This window comes from Ixodes scapularis, unplaced genomic scaffold, assembly GCF_016920785.2.
Source record: "Ixodes scapularis isolate PalLabHiFi unplaced genomic scaffold, ASM1692078v2 PGA_scaffold2__306_contigs__length_199485367, whole genome shotgun sequence".
Lineage (NCBI taxonomy): Eukaryota > Metazoa > Arthropoda > Arachnida > Ixodida > Ixodidae > Ixodes > Ixodes scapularis.
Window position 1 is genome coordinate 117904145 of NW_024609857.1, and position 18008 is coordinate 117922152.

General features: G+C 44.1%; 1 protein-coding gene across 1 annotated transcript in view; it reads right to left on the reverse strand.

Annotated features, from left to right (window-relative positions):
* Positions 1 to 18008, reverse strand: part of LOC120844084 — a 51800-nt gene that overhangs the window by 16597 nt on the left and 17195 nt on the right. The window contains exons 2-3 of the mRNA XM_040215688.3: positions 9686 to 9784; positions 5186 to 5481 (exon numbers count right to left, since the gene is read on the reverse strand). Coding sequence (XP_040071622.2) covers positions 5186 to 5481; positions 9686 to 9774 — 385 coding nt within the window. The 5' untranslated portion in view covers positions 9775 to 9784. The remainder of the gene's footprint in view (positions 1 to 5185; positions 5482 to 9685; positions 9785 to 18008) is intronic.

Genomic DNA, 18008 nt, shown 5'->3' on the forward strand with positions numbered 1-18008 from the left:
GCCTAGTTTTTTTTTTTTTTTTTTTTTTTTTTTTTTTCTGGGAGAGCGACATCTATTTCTTAGAAGCAGTAATCAATTTGCCTGTTTTTTATTGTTTTTTTTGGGGGGGGGGGGGGGGGCTGAGATCGTTGCCGTTGTTGTTGGTGGTGTTGGTGTTGTTGTTAAATAGCGTTTTTTTTGTTTTGTTTTTTTGCACGGCATAACTTTTAACGTAGACTAATGGAAAAGCACAAAAGAACTAAGCCTTTTTAGAGAATCACGTACAATATTCGGAAATACGCTGCGGCGAATTTTTCTAATTATCGTCGACGCGTGCACTCTGGGTCGATTCCCTAATCATTTACACGCGCGCGTTCGGCAACAGCGCTGCGCTCGTCATCTATTTTGCGGGCGTCCTTTTCGTGTAAGCAAGTTTTTCTCGTACTTTGCTTTGCTGTGCTTGTGTACCTGGCAAGGTATTTTCTATGTAAACCCCATCTTGCCTCTTATATGAGAGCCCTCTCTTGGTCGTCACCTCCTTTCTTCAACTAATTAGATCAGCTCGTGAGACTGCAATACCTTCTTATCCCAGCACTCGCGACATCACCTCGCTAGTATTTTTTATGTAGTGCGGGGTTTAGAAACTGTGGGACGGAAGATCAAGGGGAGTTGCGACAGGTTTAGTGTGTGTACGGGGGGGGGGGGAGGTGGGGGGGGGGCGGGGGGGGGGGGTTCCGTTAAGCAGCTCAAGCACCTAAAACAATAAGAGCGAAGAAATTTTCTCTGGTAGCATTGTTACCTCGTTCGTACAAACAGTCTTGTTGCAAGCTCACTTTCGTCATTCGTGACAGTATGCTCTTTGTGTGTGTAAAGCAGGGGGGGGGGGGGGGGGGGGCTAGCTGAGTACATTCACTTTCACTATATGAACTATCAGGTAGATTTTATTTACCATATATTTTGTATATTACTGTGCATGCACTTATATCGACAAGCTTGTCACATCGCGCACAATGGCGGGTCGGGGGGAGGGGAGGGCGTCGTGATTTCATATTTTATATGTTTGATGGGTCGCTGTGGGCCTAGGACAAAATGGTCCCAAACAAAATGATGCCAGTACAGAACCATATGGTCCGGGACCATTTTGTACGGATCCCGGTCCCAGGGTAGGAGAGTTCGGAAAGGATTGATGTAGCAGATGCTGACTCGCGTGATTGGGCGGGACGGCCCAGCTTCTGAGACTTCTATCGTACGGTTTTGCCTAGAATTAATCTCTGCTGTATCTTGGTTTGACGAGCCCTCTCTCAGTGAAATTTTCTTTATTTTCCGCACACTTGCATTTCAGAAGACCGTTGCTCCATAGATTATTGGCGACTCAAGCGAACCATGCTGGGGCACGCCTGTCCTGCAAAATGCCGGTAAAAAAAAAATTGACGTCAGCGTTTAGCACGCGGAACAACCTAGATCCCCTCCTCCCCCACCCCCCCCCCCCCCCCCCCCCCCCGACCCCCGACCCCCCAAGACTGAGACGGTAGAAAAAAAAATTAACGAATTTATCTCTTTTTGCCAACTTGATACGCGAATTTCACCGAAACTAGAACTAAATTAATATTGAACTATTAAATAAACATTACGCGGTGGAATGTATTCAACTTTCCCAAGTCTATTCAAAGGGTGACAACCAAGTGTGAAACAACTGTATCCCTCGGAAGGTCGTCGAAGTGCGGAGAAGGGTTCGGGTTGGCTTTGTCCTATCGCTCCGATCAACGTCCACAGGATCACGTTCGACCTTAACACGTTGGTAAACTTTTTCACCCAAGTACCGGTGATTTTAGGGCACAAACTACATGTTAGCACCATCACAAGCCCTCCCTCAAGAAAACTTGAGAAGTTCTAGTTTAATGGTTTCTCGACTGCCCAGAGGGCGCGCCGGAGCGGTACTAGTGGCGCCGCGCTCTGAAGCAAAACCGCCCTTCATAGCTGTACGGGTCCGGTTGCAATGGCAACAAACACGTTAAAAGTCTACTGCGGCCGTCTTGCTATACTATTTTGGCTTTCTGTCTGTTGAAAACTGTGATTATTTTTTTAGGGAGGCGAAGCTCCGCAACGAAAGGCTGCCTATGCGTCAGGTCTCCGGGGTGGAGGTGATAATCCTGGCGTAAGAACATTCGTCGACAGAGAAGCGCGTCTTGCAAGTACGAGAGAGCGCCGCCTATGACATCCGGCTTAAGATAAATGCTGTTTTGATTTATGGTTTCGCTCGCTCTTGAAATTCAGAGCTATTTCGACAGAGAGGAGGGTGATATATTGTTCATATCGGCTTTCGCGCACAGCTGCGCTGCCGCACACGCTGCTTGAGCTCGGGCAAGTGCTCTTAGAAAGTTGGACTTACTGCCTGCTGAAAGCATACCGCGGCTCTTTTAATTCCTGCAAATGAAGTTAATGACGAGGCATGCACTGCCGGAAGGCAACATTGGGTCAAGATGTATAGAAAAACGAAGCTGAACGCGAATACGGCTGCAGCTCATCTGTTTTGTTGCCAGGCCTTTTGAGCGGCTCAAACAAGAAATTAAAACCAAAAAGCTTTTATTACACGCCGCGACACCTTGTTGTGTTTGCGCACGTGTACGCTGCCGTCCAAAGCGGCAAAAATCATAATCCACGCACGTGCATCCGTAACCCACTCATACTTTTATGAGGGAAAAGGGTGTTCGCCAATCGACTTACATTCGCGCCAGTATTGTTGTTTTCTTTTGTTACTTTTCTTATGTGACACCAGAATAATAATTTTGAACACAGTGGCGTGTGACTACATGCACGTGTGTGTTTCTTTTCGTTTTGTTTGATGTTTAGGCGCAGTTATACTTTACATATCTAGAACACCCTGCGCCTGAAAAGGATCCTCAATAATAATTTCTTCTCCCTGCGAAAAAAATGGAGTTCATTTTGAATTTGTCCTACATTTTCCCTTATTTAACTTGATATGTCCTGCCCTGGTCCCCTTTATGTTCCTTTCATTTCACATATATAACATTGCCAACACGCTCTAATTCGTCGACCCAGGTATGTTCTAGTGTCTAATTTTTAGAGTTCCTCGGAACTCTAAAAAAAAACCTGTTGGGGGCTAACTACATCATTATAATGGTATATAAAACAAATAAAAAAAAAACAAGAGTACCAACCGACAATTCCCTTTTAATTACGCGTTCAATTCAGTACGAAAATGGGGCTACGATTATCTGCCTCATTTTCCCTCAAGTCTTTTGCCGCTTACTCGCTTTCTCTTCTAAGCAACGGTAAACAAAATTGGTGGGTAAGCAAAGTGAGCTTACTTCTTAAATTTAAAGTTGTTTAAAAAATGGCACCTGCATATTCGGGTTTCTTTTGCCGACAGCCACAGGGAAGCATCACAGCTACTACATTAGAGACTTTTCGTAGAACGTCAGCTGCGGGTTAAGGGCCCTGTGGACGCGAGCTCAGTTCGCCCACGAAGTGACGGCTCCCCCAAGCAACGTAAAACTCCCGCATACTCTCGCTTGTGATCTACGAAAAGTCCGTATTAACGTGACAAGTAAACGTAGCTGCACTACTGGCTAATGCTACAAGATAGAGAAATTTACCGTGTCCTTCGCACAACTGGTGATCCATGCTTCTGGCGGTCTTACTTGTATCACCTCCCAGGAACAGAAGAAAAGGTTTCGGGCGACACATATTTACCTTTCGGTTTAACAGGATGCTGTGGCATTGGAGTGCACAACAATACCCTGGTGCCCTGTCCTTTTGCATTCGGTGTACATCGCTTTACGAAGCGCGAGGCCAGCACCACAAGTGCACCAGCCTACCGCGTCGTCTGCTCCTCGTACTGCATGCTAACACGTATGGGCGCGCATCGCCTGGGGGAGGAGTGGCGCTGCGAATGCGCCGTTGCGCCTAGTTGCGATGAGGCCACCGAGCCCCGGTTGCACCGGATCGGCAGTGATACGAATATACAAAATTGAATATATACCTTCTTCTTTTTTCGCGTTAGCAAGTGAAATTTCGATTGTGATAGCTGTGTCAAAAGTCTGAAGAGCGTGAAGGCTAAACACAGTCCGACTACATTTTGACAGATAATGTCGACCAAGGCGTGGAACAAAGTTGTTCAGGTCGGCGTGCGTTCTGGATTTAGGCTGGTTCACACAGCCCCATTTTATTACGTTACGTGAAGTTACGAAAGCTTACGCCACAATTCACCGGGACCTCTGTGCTTCATAATTAAGCGAGGCTACCAGTTCAAGGAGAAAGCACGACACGCGACGTTCGAGACACGAAGTTTTCGGTAACTTATGCGTAACGTAACTTAACGTAAGAAAATGGTACAGTGTGAATGAGCCTTTCATACGCTTTCAAAATATTATTGATAGGGAACCGAGAGAAATTCCCAGAGATGCGTGATTGTGCAAAGTTAAGGTTATATTAAACAAAGCTTCCATATTGTTTGCTCAATGTTCACGTTTTGACTGAATTGTTAGCACTATCACTTTTCCGAGTGGTAGGTGAGTCGCGAAAATAAGGTTTCCGCGTAAATCAAATCTCGTAACGTGTCTTATGACACTCGGATTGGCTGATATTTAAAATGCATATGATTTAAAATGCATATTTGTTTTACTTTACATGCAAACAGAAACAGACGGTTTTTAAGCATTCGTTTGTGTTTTTTTTTTCGCTTTCTTGACTTTTAAGGAATTTTATTCTATAAATATGTCCATTCGGTAGATCTCTCTACAGGTTTCGCACACAAATGTGTCTTCGTGATAGCGTTTTCTTTCCCCGTTTTTTTTTTTTTTTTTTTAATTGGCGGATGAGGATAATGTTGCACCACTAAGGTGTTTCCAGATCCTTGTTGATCCCTTATTTTGTTGCGTCACCGATGAAACGCGGTCCTTTAGGTGAGCTTGCCAGCTTCACAAGCAAGCGAGTGAAGCTATGCTGCCTACAAGAACCAGGCAGCGACAGCAGACGACAGAGACGAAACGACCTTCTTTCGGAGCTTCTCGGCGTTACCCCTACAGGCGTCGATTTCGCTGGAAGCTTAATTGGGACTCAATTTTCAGACGACTAATAATTTGCCCTTTAATGCTTAATATTAGGTTTAAATAAAATTATGGCAGAATTCGTTTAGAGGAGGCTAATGGGGCCATATTTACGGAAGACGGCAGAAAGAACGTACCTGTGAGGTTGAGGTACACCACGTCCGGAACTACTTTTGTCTCCCCAACTTTAACAATCGCAGAGCAACTGTAACTTCCAGCGTCGTTTTCATTCAAGTCACGCACTTCCAAATGACTGATTAAGGTTTGGGGTCCGTCAGGCTTCACTTCCACAGTGCGCTTGGAATCGCTCGTTAACATGGAGTCCCCGTGATGCCAAGTAATGTCGAAATGTGTTTCATCTGCCACGTGAAGAACACAGAGATACTTGACGTTGTAGCCGAAGCCCATTGTGATGTTCCTAGGATATATAATTCTGCAAGAACAATACAGGTGGCAGTTATATACAAACGGCATAAAAGCGACTGACTTATGCCTTGCAACTCGAAAGTCGCGTAGTAAAACAATATTGTCCGTTTCCTTCACTATTGTGGCAAAGGTAACGGTCACAAGAAATGTGATGCAGCACAAATCTAGATGCGACCGCAGCGACACCGTTCCTGGCACCGCAGCACCTCCGGCACCATAACCCCGGGATCAAGACATATAGCGGAACGGAGAAGATTGAAACCTCTTGGTGTTTTACAGCGGAGCTGTTAAGGGCTAGTTTCCCCAGCATCGTGTCCGCCAGGAAACAAATGATGACACAAAATTTTAAACAGCTACCGCCATCTATGAGCGACGGCGGCAACTTTTCCAGACTTTCCACTCTGACTTGCCGACTTGCGGCCGGCCATTACTTCATTCCCACCATAGTACAGCTTCGCTGGTCTTCCTTCACCAGTGTAAAAAGGTTGAAAGTTTTTTTCTTGTGTGTTTGCCTTACAAAGAGCGTCAACTGCGCCAATGCACAAGGCTCGTTTCTCGTGATGTCCTTAAAATAAATGGCGGCGAAGCAGTAATTGAGAGGCCCTTAGATGCGAATGGCGTCGGAGCAGTCCCTCGTACGAGGCACGTGTCTCGCGATCGCACGATAAAGTTTGTCGTTAGTTGTACAAAAACGCAAAGCTTACATTTTATTGAAGAGCTTAGAGTAGATGAATGGGTTGCGTAGAGTTACGGCTTCTTCGTAAAGTGCACCATGAAGTGCGCCAGAAATCGCACCGATGAGGAAAGGAAAAAAAAAACAATTTGAGCAGTTTTGTGTTAATCTACTGTACTTAGAAGAATGAACTGCCGGACGAGCTGGAGGGAATTCATCTTGGAGACAGCCTGAAAACACGAGGACGTAGAAGAACCACGCAGAGCGAAAGCAGTCCCCTTGTTTTCACGCCCTTGTGTTGTCACGCTTTTCCACGATGACTGAACAGTACAGTCACAGGGATAGACTGCGACACGTCACGGCGAGGTCGTTGGGCATCGGCGGGGTCTTTATGCACCATGGGGCGGAGGGGTGTGGGCCGTGTGGAAACAAAAGCGTTCGAAACAAAATAGACACCGGTTTTGCTCCGAACGCTTTTGTTGCCTTCCGTTTTGTTCCGAGCTTTTTCATTTCTTTTTTTTTTTTTTCTTTTTATTCGGAGCTCGTAACTCGTGAAAGCTCGTCTCCCGGCCCGAGCTCTTGGCATTGACAGTGCTACGACGGCAGTTTTTTATAGACTACTTTTCTTCTTTTGTTTTCAGAGAGCGCGTGCAGTGGGCACTAGATGCTGCGAAAACCATACGACGACGACGACGACGACAACATGACTTCCGACGCATTGCTATTTGTGTCTAGTATTACATAGGTTTAGGTGGTTTAGGGAGCAGGTATTGAGCTCCATGAATATACGATAGATCCGTTTCCTGGTCTGTTGAATGTTTGTCGTGCAATATTTTCTGGCAGAAGAGATGGTGAAAACATCTTAATCTTAGTTTGCTGCGGAGAAATAATAGATAGGGCTGAAAAGGTTTTAGAACCATTAAAATATTAATGTCGTTGAGGGCAGGCATAGTAAATTTACAGCTAATGGAGGCCATGCAAAACCACAATTTTAAAGCACAAAGTCCTTGTATAGAATGGTCTCTGTCCCATGTGCACTCGTGGATGAGTGTTTGAGAGCGTTGCATTCTACTCCGAAAGTTAAAAAAAAGAAGACATTTTGGTAAAAAAAAATGTTGGGGACAGCGTTTGTTAACTTATTTTGAATTAAACATTGCATGATGCACTTTTGTACTTTACACGCTATAGTGTCTTCAAACAAATATTCTTTATTTGAAGATAAATAGTCTATTTGTGTATTTTATTTGACTTTCATTGCACCTTGATGTTTGGCGTGGTGTTTGCGGAGCTCTTTTATTTTCCATTTTAGCCCGATCTTCACGAACAGTAACCCGCCATCTGGCCTTCATGAATTCAATTCATTTTATACTATACATATCGATGTTTACGAGAATCACAGTCTACATGTGTTAGGTCTCAGCCCAACATGCGCATGTTCGTCACTTCGGAAGACGAGCAAAGTGCGCACTACGCACGTACACTCGCCGGCAATATGAAGGTGAACACCTTACCTGGTTGTTTTACGGCTCCCTAAAGCTATATTAACTCTCAACGTCTTAAAGGGTACGTGGCTTAGGGTCTAAACTGTGCATTCTAGCCCTCTTCTGGAACAGAGCTTGTTCCAAAACTTGCAGGAGCGTCAAAAACAAGAAGAGGGCTGTTCACGTTCATATCGCTCAAGGGTGTGCCAGAAGCGCCTTTCTGGAATGGACTATGGATTTTTTGCTAAATTCTTTAACCACCATGGAGCATATGCCTGCTACAAGAGGCGCTACGCGTGATGGCGTCTGCGACAGTAACCTTTCTAAAAGAAATCTTAAACAAATAGCACTTTCTTTCGGATAATACGAGCGTGTGGGGCACCCTAGCTGTATCCCCCTTCCGAACATTCTACGTGGTGCTTGGGTAATTTTTCTAAAAATATATTGCGTGACTTTTTCACCTTTCTTCGCCAGCGTAACTGAAAGCTTCTGATAGAAGGAGAACGGATTTGATAGCGATTTCACGAAACTAGCGAGGCGCGGCTTTCAAGAGCGTACCGAGTTGAAAAAAACAGTTTTCTCAAAATCCTAACTTGCTCCAGTGTTTCTTTTCTTTTTTACTTTCTCATACTAGTTGAGCACGTACGCAACGGTGATACTTTGTGCAACTACAGATTATGACTAACTTCAGGTAGCACGAACGGCCCTGTTTTCTCACTGTTAGGCGCGAGAAAGGCGGGCGCGAGCGTACCCGATTGCCGGCCGCGCGCCTCGCTGCCCGCCGCTCACGTCACGTTTGGATTGGGGTGAGAATTGAGCATAAACTGGCGAGAGCGATGTTTCTGTTTCGGCAGCGAACGAAATATTAAAATAACTAGAGTGTATCTGGGGGAACGTGGTAGCAATTCGGAATCAGGAAGCCACCCGCATTCAGATGATGACTTTGGATTAGGTAGCTAAAAACAAATCGACAAACCTAACTACTTCGTACTGCTGTTCTACGTGGATCGTCCAGATAACAGCCATTTTGCTAGTCGCCGGTGCGCTGTTTATAGACTGTAAAAGTTGAGAATTACGCAAAAAACAAATAAACTGTTGGGTTTATACATATTTCGTATTGTATTTCCTAATATTTTCCTAAGTACCAAACCCCCCAAGCTTCATTGCAGAATCACGTCGCGGCTTCAATAGCTCCTAAATGTTGATCCAGGGCCATCGAACCCTATTGGCGCAAAACGGCTGGCAGAACCGACGTTGGCTTAATTTTCTCACATGCGGGTAAACGGGACGCCGGTATTCCCAGTTTACGCATTAGATGACACGCTTCGCACATAAATCCCGTGCATCATCCATTATGCCGATTAATTTTGCGGATATTCAGATATCAAGCGTAAGCATTCTAAATGCGTTTTTTTTAATTTTATTTTTATTACGGATTTAAGATGGCTGGCATTAGTCAGTCAAAAACAGAACTTACTGATTTCAGTGCCTATGAATTATAACCTCTGAGTGGAACATCCAATGGCCCTCGTGTACACTCCTACTGCGAAGGCCGTAATGTCTTCGGCAAGTAAATATTCCTGAGATTTATGCCGGCCGTATAAGGCTTGCTGACAGAATTTCGGTAAAGGACGTGATATATGAGAAGTCTCAAAGGCATCTTTTAGTCTTGATAGTTTGGCTGCATTGGTGGGGGTGTAAATTTTTAAAATGTACTCCTTCGAATTTCTGAGTGATTCATTATTTATTAAAATTACACAAATTACGAATAGCCCAAAACTTTTCATGTTTAAAAGCAGGTTTATATATGCCACTCTAACTATACTTTGAAGCAGATTACAGTCGCATAAGTCATAATAAAAGAATGCAGTGTAGCTACAAAAATGCCTCAATATATCATACAGAATGTTTTTGATCGACGTCAGTATGCATTATTCTTCTTGAGGTTTATGCGATGCTAAATCATTTGGTTGGTGACGAAACAAAGAAGCATATCAAAACCAACATGGTCAGAAAACCAAAATGGTTGTTAAAAGTTGCCACTTCTGAGAACTTACGTGGGATATATGTATTCATTAGTAGCAGCATCTGCGGCATAATCCAGAATCCAAACAGCTGCTATCGTCTTCCAGCAGCTGAAAATCATTCCACCGAACCTGCAGAGACGAAAAAAACAAGCGGTCAAATCATACCTAAATATTTATCTATGCTTAAACCTCTAAATGCGCTGAAAAAAAAAAAAAAAAAGAACAAAGTTAGCGTGTAGCGTGCCATCAATTTTTGTTTTTTTCCAATAATGCTACAATCTTAACCTTACCATTTTGATTCAAGCGGTAAATAATATAACTCAGTTTTAAAAAAAATAGCAACATGTAACTTACTTAAGTGGCGGTTTCTTTTTTTTTTTTTTTTTTCTTCATAGCGTGGATTATCATAAAGTATGCGGCTTGAAATGATACCCAGGAAGCGTCAAATTGAAGCCTTACCTTTATGTTTGCCAATAGAATGTTAATTACTCAAAAGCAATTCAGAACCTATGCACACCGAACATTTATGATTTTTTTTAAATAGGCCCTATGTGAGAGACCAATAAAACTTCAACCTTCTTTTTTTTTTTCGTGCAATGCGTACATTTTTAGATGCGATTTGGCCCCCGTTTTGAGACCCTGTTTATAAAAACAGCAGCCTTAATTCAGCAGCATTGATTCGAAAGGGATATATTTGCACGAGGACAAAGCGATAGGCTGACCATCAAAAGATATGCACAAGGTGTTTCAGTAAAGCCAGACTTATCCCTGAATGAACGTGTTCAAAGGCGAGGAATGATTAACGACGCCAAATATTGGAAGCGGCTACTCCTTCGCAAGGGTGGCACATTTAGAGTAAGGAGAAAAATGACGTGTTACTTTCAGGCCGAAGTAACGTGTTCCTATTGAATCACAGTAAAAAATAAGATATTCAGTTACATCTTGATTGGGAAATGTGTTGCGTTATATGGTCAACTTTTTTTTTTAAGAAACGCGAAGATGTCTTTTGTATATGTTTTTATTTATCTTCTAAAACTGTTTGGAAAACCCACACCTACAACAGTTCTCAACAAAGATCCAGCAGTATATCTGAAAAAAAAAACTGAAGTTGATACAGACGACGCGCTACAAATCTCGACTTGACTTACGTCCACATAAGAATTATTTTAGTAATTTTAGATTAGATTCTGTCTAAATTGTGCCTTAACGTCTACATTGCTTGCTAGTTATCACAAATAAATACTTTATTTATTTAGAGCATCGTTTCCTAAATAACTAAAAAAAACATGAAGTACTTTTGACCATACATAGAAGCGTCAGTGAGTGTTCACCGTTACAAATTAATTCGCTGAGTAACAAGCCTGAATAACAAAATATTGCTCTTAAAAGGCAACTCCGGTCCATACTTTCGATTTTGGGATTATGACAGTTTTTAGTGCAGTCAGCGTCCCTGAATTGCAAGGTGCAATTTTTTTCTTGTTATTGTGCGTAGTTTTAAAGATATGACACCTCAAAGTTTTGTTTAAGGCGCGGCCAGCAAAACCGAAACTAGCCGCTCGAGGCAACGGCAACACTGGAAATCAGCCGCAATGTGAACGTGACGTCAGGATCGTTCTCGTGCGACAAGTACGCAAGCCGAGCGGCACTTAACTCTATTGCGCTAGCCGTCTAAAGATAGGAGGTAAGCTGACTTTATTTTAATTCTGTATACGTGGTAGTTATCCAGCGTATGTAGCAAGAGTTAGTGCGTATACCCAAAAGCTAGCGACTGGAAAACCCGTGAACGCATTCGGTGCCGTACTCGGTGGCCGCCGCCGTGCGTGCGCTATGCCGTACTCTTCACTTGTATACCCAGAAGCTAGCGACTGGAAAACGAGTGAACTCGTTCAGTGCAGTACTCGGTGTCTGTCGCCGTGCGTACGGTTTTCCGTACTCGTCACTAGGCTTAAATTGTCATCGAAGCTTCGTGGATGGAGTGGCGTTGCTCTACGCTGCGCTGCCTGACGTACAGAACAGGGGGCCCTCTCGCTTTCCCTCTGCGGGTCAGTTCCAGACACGGAGTTTGGAGGTTCTCTGGCGCGGGCCCCGCGGCGCCCGAACACATGTGTGCTGGGCTGTACACGTCTGTTTTTTCGTTCTTTTTTCCTCGGGCGGGTAAAAACCGAAGTCCAAAGTCCACTCGTCGAACAGCGTTCACCCACACCTTCTCCAATTTCCGGTCCGTTGGAAACTTGTGAAAAAGCACCTCCGGGATGCGCAGCGGGTTGTGTGACCAGCCCACAGCGCTACAAGTTGTACTCGACATCTTTCGAGGAACAGCTGGGCAGTCTTGGGCGCACCGAGTTGCTCGCTAAAAGGAGTCTTGGAGTCATCACAAGCAAATAAACAAAAGGCTATACCGAAGCTACACGGGCTACAGATAAAAGCAACGGCTAAACACGCCAGTCACAAGCCGAAGTAGCGGTGGTAGCGCCTCAGAGAAGCGCACTCCGCGCAACGCCCGGACCGGAGGAAAAAAAAAAAAGAGAACGATGGGGACGTCACGGCCCAATGTTGCTTTAGCGATCGGCAACCCGCTGGCCGCCCGCTAAGGAGCAGCGGCTCGCGGCGGGTCGCATTTTTATTATCGTCATTAGTTGAGAATGCGGAGTCCCTTGGACGTAATATTTTGGCTGGGGTCGTATTTTGTGTCACTACAGCGATACCAGTAATTTATTTCATTTTGAGTTTTGGCCGGAGTTGCCCTTTAATGTAAGTACAGCTGAAGTACGCTTATTTGTTCGAGTTTGAGACAGTTGATATTTATCCATTCTAATTATGCTCATTATGTAAACGGTCGCCAACACTGCACATTTCCGGCATTCATCTTATTGCGAAGTAAACACGAACAATGTCGCATCGAAGATTGTAGCGACAAAATTCTTTAATGTAAGTACAGCTGAAGTACGCGTATTCGTTTGAGTTTGAGACAGTCGATATTTATCCATCCTAATTATGCTCATTATGTGAACGGTCGCCAACACTGCACATTTCCGGCATTCATCTTATTGCGAAGTAAACACGAACAATGTCGCATCGAAGATTGTAGCCACAAAATATTTTCGGGCGCAGCAAATGTGGCTTAAGAAAGCAGCTGAAGGAAAAAAAAATATACATCGCATTTGCGTGAAAAACATTTTATGTATTTTTAACGTTTTTATAGCAAGACAAGCAAACTACTATTTTTGATGATTCTGCTAGAAGCCAAGCGATTCCGTCACTATTATGTCATCGTCACTAGAAACCGCATACAAAAGCGCCTTCTGATGCATCTAATATGTATTTATAAAATTCATCAAACCTATTCTTTCATATTTCATTGCTGTGAAACCGAGCCAACACACAATCAAAAACAGATGTCACTTTCGCACTGAGCGTTTAGCCGGCAAAAATGTGAGCCGCTTAAACGGAGCGAACAGCTGTGGTTAGCAAATACTACAAAAGGCGTTAGGCCTTCCACCGCGTGGTAGAGCGACGACGGAAGGAAAGGATTCTTTCAAGATGTAAACACAAGGAACAATCAAGAGAAAAAAAAATGTGGTGACGTCTTATCGAAGATGAGGTTCCACGACGAACCTCCAGGCACAACTAGTTCGATTTACGTTCAAACCTTTGGCAGTATTTGACAAAGCCTGACCGTTGAGCAGCGTTGCCCAACTTCCGCGCAAAAATAATAAATTAAAAAGAACATAATATACACACTACAGCTTGTTTTTTTAACTTTGGACGATGGTTTAAATGTTTTACATTATACAAAAGCAAAAGGTTTAGTGTTTAAAATAAAGTTTCCATCCTCCTAAGCAAGTTGCGCTAATTGATCCTTGATTTCTGCGCATTATAGAATCAAAGAGTAGTAGAACTTTTCTGGAACTTTGCGTCAAAATTGCCATAACGTTTAACCTGGTCAACCTCGAATCACGGTAGGCTCAGGACATTCCTAGCCAGCAGGGAGATCCCGGAAGCGCGTGTCGGAGAAGAGTGGCGGAAGAAACGTGGTGCAGCACTGGCGAGCTGTAGCCCTCCGGGCATCCTTGCGAACTTCTAGAGGAATAAAGAAAGCGAAACTTGACCTTCGAAGGTCTGAACAAAAACGATCGGTTTTGTTATACTCTATTCACCCCGGCTCACAGGACGGTGGAGGCTACGTGCACAGGTAAATCACGCGCCTGCCTTTTATCGCCTCATCCACCTCTTAGCCCGTGAGTATGCACAGAAACCTTGATCATGTGATGCAAAGGCGACAGCTGATTGCTTTAACGAACACGTGGATGTTTTACAGCGCCCTGTCGGCTTAGCGGTGAAGGGAGTATACCGCTTGGTACATACACCGCGACAGGGTGTGTGCACCAAGCTTTGCGGCCTTTTAATGCAAAAGCATTGTAGGCCACATTACGCGAAAATCCGGCGGCGTCGGCGGCATGACCGAGCGATGGTACCAAAAATGGTCGACGGTGCATAGAGTTAAAACACGTCGAAAATTCTCAGATTCACGTCAAGTTTCTCAGTCAGGTTCCTGCAGTGTAAAAAAAAAAGCAAATTAATGGCTATGAAAGGAAAATTTGGTACGTTTCGGTCTGGGTGGGAATCGTACCCGAGGCTCCTGGGTGCAAGACGAGAGCGCTTCAACGACGCCAAGGCGGCTTCACGGCTCTGGAAACTTTTCACCAAAGGGACTAGAATGCTTTCGCATTCCCACACGTAGGCAGTCTTAAGAGTCTCTGCCAAATTCCTTTTCAGCCCTCTGGCGGTGGACACACTAAGACGAAGTGGTTGCCATGAAGTTCTCAGCGAGGCACAAATGCATGTGATATTTTTTTAAATAGATGTCAGAAATCACACCCCCAAGTTCCGCCAAGGAAATTCAGCACAAAAATATGACTAAGTGGTTCATTCAGTTTGTGAAAAGGGCGAAGTAAAAATGTGTCTAATTCAAAAGCAAACTTTAAAACCCAAACTTTTCCTTTGGGTCAGTGCAGAGTTTAATCTCTTTGCATCGAAAATAAGACATCTTTGTTTCTTGCCATTCGGGAATTTGATTAGACACAACAGGGAACGAGACTAGAGTAAATATGAGTTTCTTCATTTTCTTTTTTGTTCTCAATAAATCAAAAACACCAAACGTCTACAACTTGAAGACTTTGACGAGCGTGTTGGGACAGATGTAACAGTAAGAAAGCACAAAACAAACAGAGGGACAAAAACAGACATGTACAAGCTTTCATAAGCTTGTACATGTCTGTTTTTGTCCCTCTGTTTGTTTTGTGCTTTCTTACTGTTACGTCTACAACTTGCTGTTGTTGTTTTGCTTGCAATAACATTAAAGATATTAAAAACATCCGTAGTAATATTATGGTATTTTGTTGTTATTTGCGATTGAGGAAAGTTTGTACTTGGGAACACTAAAATAAGTAAATGCTCCATCCGCCACTCCTTTCAGTTATTTTGCAGCATTAACGGATGCTTCACACCAGTGGTAACGTATTCCTTTGCCTAGAAGTGTGCTTTACTGTTAGAGTAGCTGTGTGGCGTCATGTACGTTTAGACATCGGAAAGTTAGCATCAATGCGCGTCTGGTGTCTCCGCTGTACATGAGAAAATTTACTAGTACAATACGACTGCAAGCCTGGGTTTTTAACATACACCACACAATAGTGTTACACGACCCCACGCAAGCACAATCTTTAGTCAGACAGGGGCAGGGACGTTATGCTTACCTTTAAGGCTGTTTCGAAGGAAATTATGAAGATGCCAGCGGAGCAGAGACGACTCCAGCGCCTCGTCTTTACTTGAACAGGAACATCCAACTCTCATTGATGTCACGCGATAACAAGGTCCCCAAGTAGGCCCTTTTGCGATCGCGTCAAGCAGCCTCCCAAGCCCTCGACGCGCGCACACGTTGAACGCGGGCGCATCATAGGGCACTGTCAGCAGCAGCGCCGACGGCAGGAGGATTCCGGCGCCAAGCGCTCCGCCGTGCTCGGCTAGCGGGCCGGAATCTCGGAATCACGTCCGCCGCTCTCAATAGGCGGGCAGGTGAAGGCTGACGCGAAGCTGACGGAAAGAGCGGAGAAAAACTAAAGAAATGTCGGATGTGACGTCACGTGCTCCACATATGTGTCGGGAGTTTGAAACCAGCTGGAGGGGCGGCCGCCGAGGCCGCAGGTGGTTACGCTGTCTGCCATCTATATCACCGCGGTTTCGTAAAGGCGGCTGGCCCGGTTATGTTAGCGGCCCATTATTGGTGTTTCCGTGGTGTGCATTCCTTCCTGCCTGTTCCACTGTGGACAATGGCTGTTTCCCGCTTAAATCATTTTTAGGTAAATTGCACAAATGATGCGCCGGCTTTGATTCAGGCTCTATGGATGTTGTAACATCAAGAAAACGGGAAGTTTTGCGCCATTTTCGAGCGCTGCGCGAAGTAGTTATTCCAAGATTTGGTTGTTTAAAGAAGACACGATGTTTTTGCCGTTTGAAACGCTTACGGCTTGATAAATCACCATAAATCTAATCTAAGATACAACTTCATATATGTTAACTCAACGCACGAGGGAGGAAATTAGTATCGTTTCGCGTGGAGCCGAACTTTGCTTACTGCGTTTCGCAGTAAACTACGTACTGATCCTCGCAGAGTACGGTGATTAGGTCGAAAGAACTTCCCAATCAAACAAATCTGTTTCACTTTCCGCGTACACGTAATCGTTCTTTGGGACTTATCTAATTAAAGCCTATTTTATTACACCAGCTCCGCAAATATATCGGCCCAAATAAGATAACCTACGATATCGTGCATTTGTTCGCTCCCTTTATTGTAAATGTACCTTTCTATTGTCACCTTCCCTTCACTCGCATGCTCGATAAAAAAAAAGAGCGGATCATTAACAAGGTCAAACTGCTTGAAAAAAAAAAAAAAAAAAAAAAAAAAAGAAGCTCGAACTTAGACGCTAACAGGAAACTTGACCCGTCCTCATTTTTGGTTTTAAAATTGCAATGCAGTTCGCATGAAGCAAATAAAGCGGCTCGAAATATAAGCTAAAATGTAAGGCACATTGCTAGGCAATTTTGTTGCATACATGAAATGTTTTATCATCACAAACGGTGAGCGATGCTCTCACGGCGCTTTTCATCGGATAGTGTGATGCGTACTTTGTGTCCACTTGAGAGTTGTACTCCGAGTTTCACATGTGCGTGACAAAATCTACTCTCCGAAACTGTCTACTGGGAGCATCTGCACCGCGCGGCCGCACCGATGTAGAATCGGTGTTATGCAATCTAAATTTACCGCTAAATTTGGCAATGAAGCTCAATTGGCGTATATGTCACGTGAGATGAGGTGAGGTGACATCAATTTACCCACTATATTTAGCGGTAAAATTGAATTTTTGTATAGGTCATGTAGCATCATTTTATCCGCAAAATTTAGAGGGAAAGCTAAACTGGCGTTGACGTCAAGTGACGTCAATTTTCACGCTAAATCTAGAGGCGAAACTGAATTGGTGTTCAGCTCAGGTGACACCGTGTCACGTGACGTCAATTGTTTTGCTAAATGTAGAGGCGAAACTGAATTTGTGTATAGGTTGCTTGACATGGAATCACGCTTTATTATTTTCCGCGGTAATTAGCTGGGAGACTGAATTGGCGTTCAGGTCAGACGCAAATTTTCCCGCTAAATCTAGCGTTGAAACTGGTCATGTAACATCACAGGCCACGACTTGACGAAATTCGGAGCAACTAGCCAAAGAACGTTCAACGTTAAAATACCGCGTCCGTGTATTTTAGGAGTTGCATGCGAAATTGCAAGGGTCAAAGGATGTAGTAAAGGGACCATAAAATACATTTTTGGCTGGGATAAATGCTTTTTTATATTGATTCTACTAATCGCATATAATTTAGTGAGCTAAACGAAAGGAGGTGGAAAGTCAAAAGCCTCTTATTCGGTAGGAAAGTTAGAATATACAGTGGACTATAACTTACCTCCTTTCCTTCAAAAGTATTTTCGCTGTAATGCATCCGCGCTGCCCAAGCACGCCAGCCGAACTTTATTTCTCGCATCGGACACGAGAACTAGGTCAGTCGGACGTATGTGCTCGTGAGCAATCAATCCGTCAACGAATATTTAGATTCGCGTTCGCGGAAAATTAGACAGTGACGGCACTTATCATCACTTGCGAATGACAAATTCCATGCTCTGCTTAAAAGGCACGGTGGAAGCTTGGGAGTCATCGGATTCGCTGCCCAAGCACGTCATGACCACGTGGTTTCTCATTTCGCTTTTGAGTTCAGGATTAAAGCTAAGACGGAAAAGGCTGAACAAATC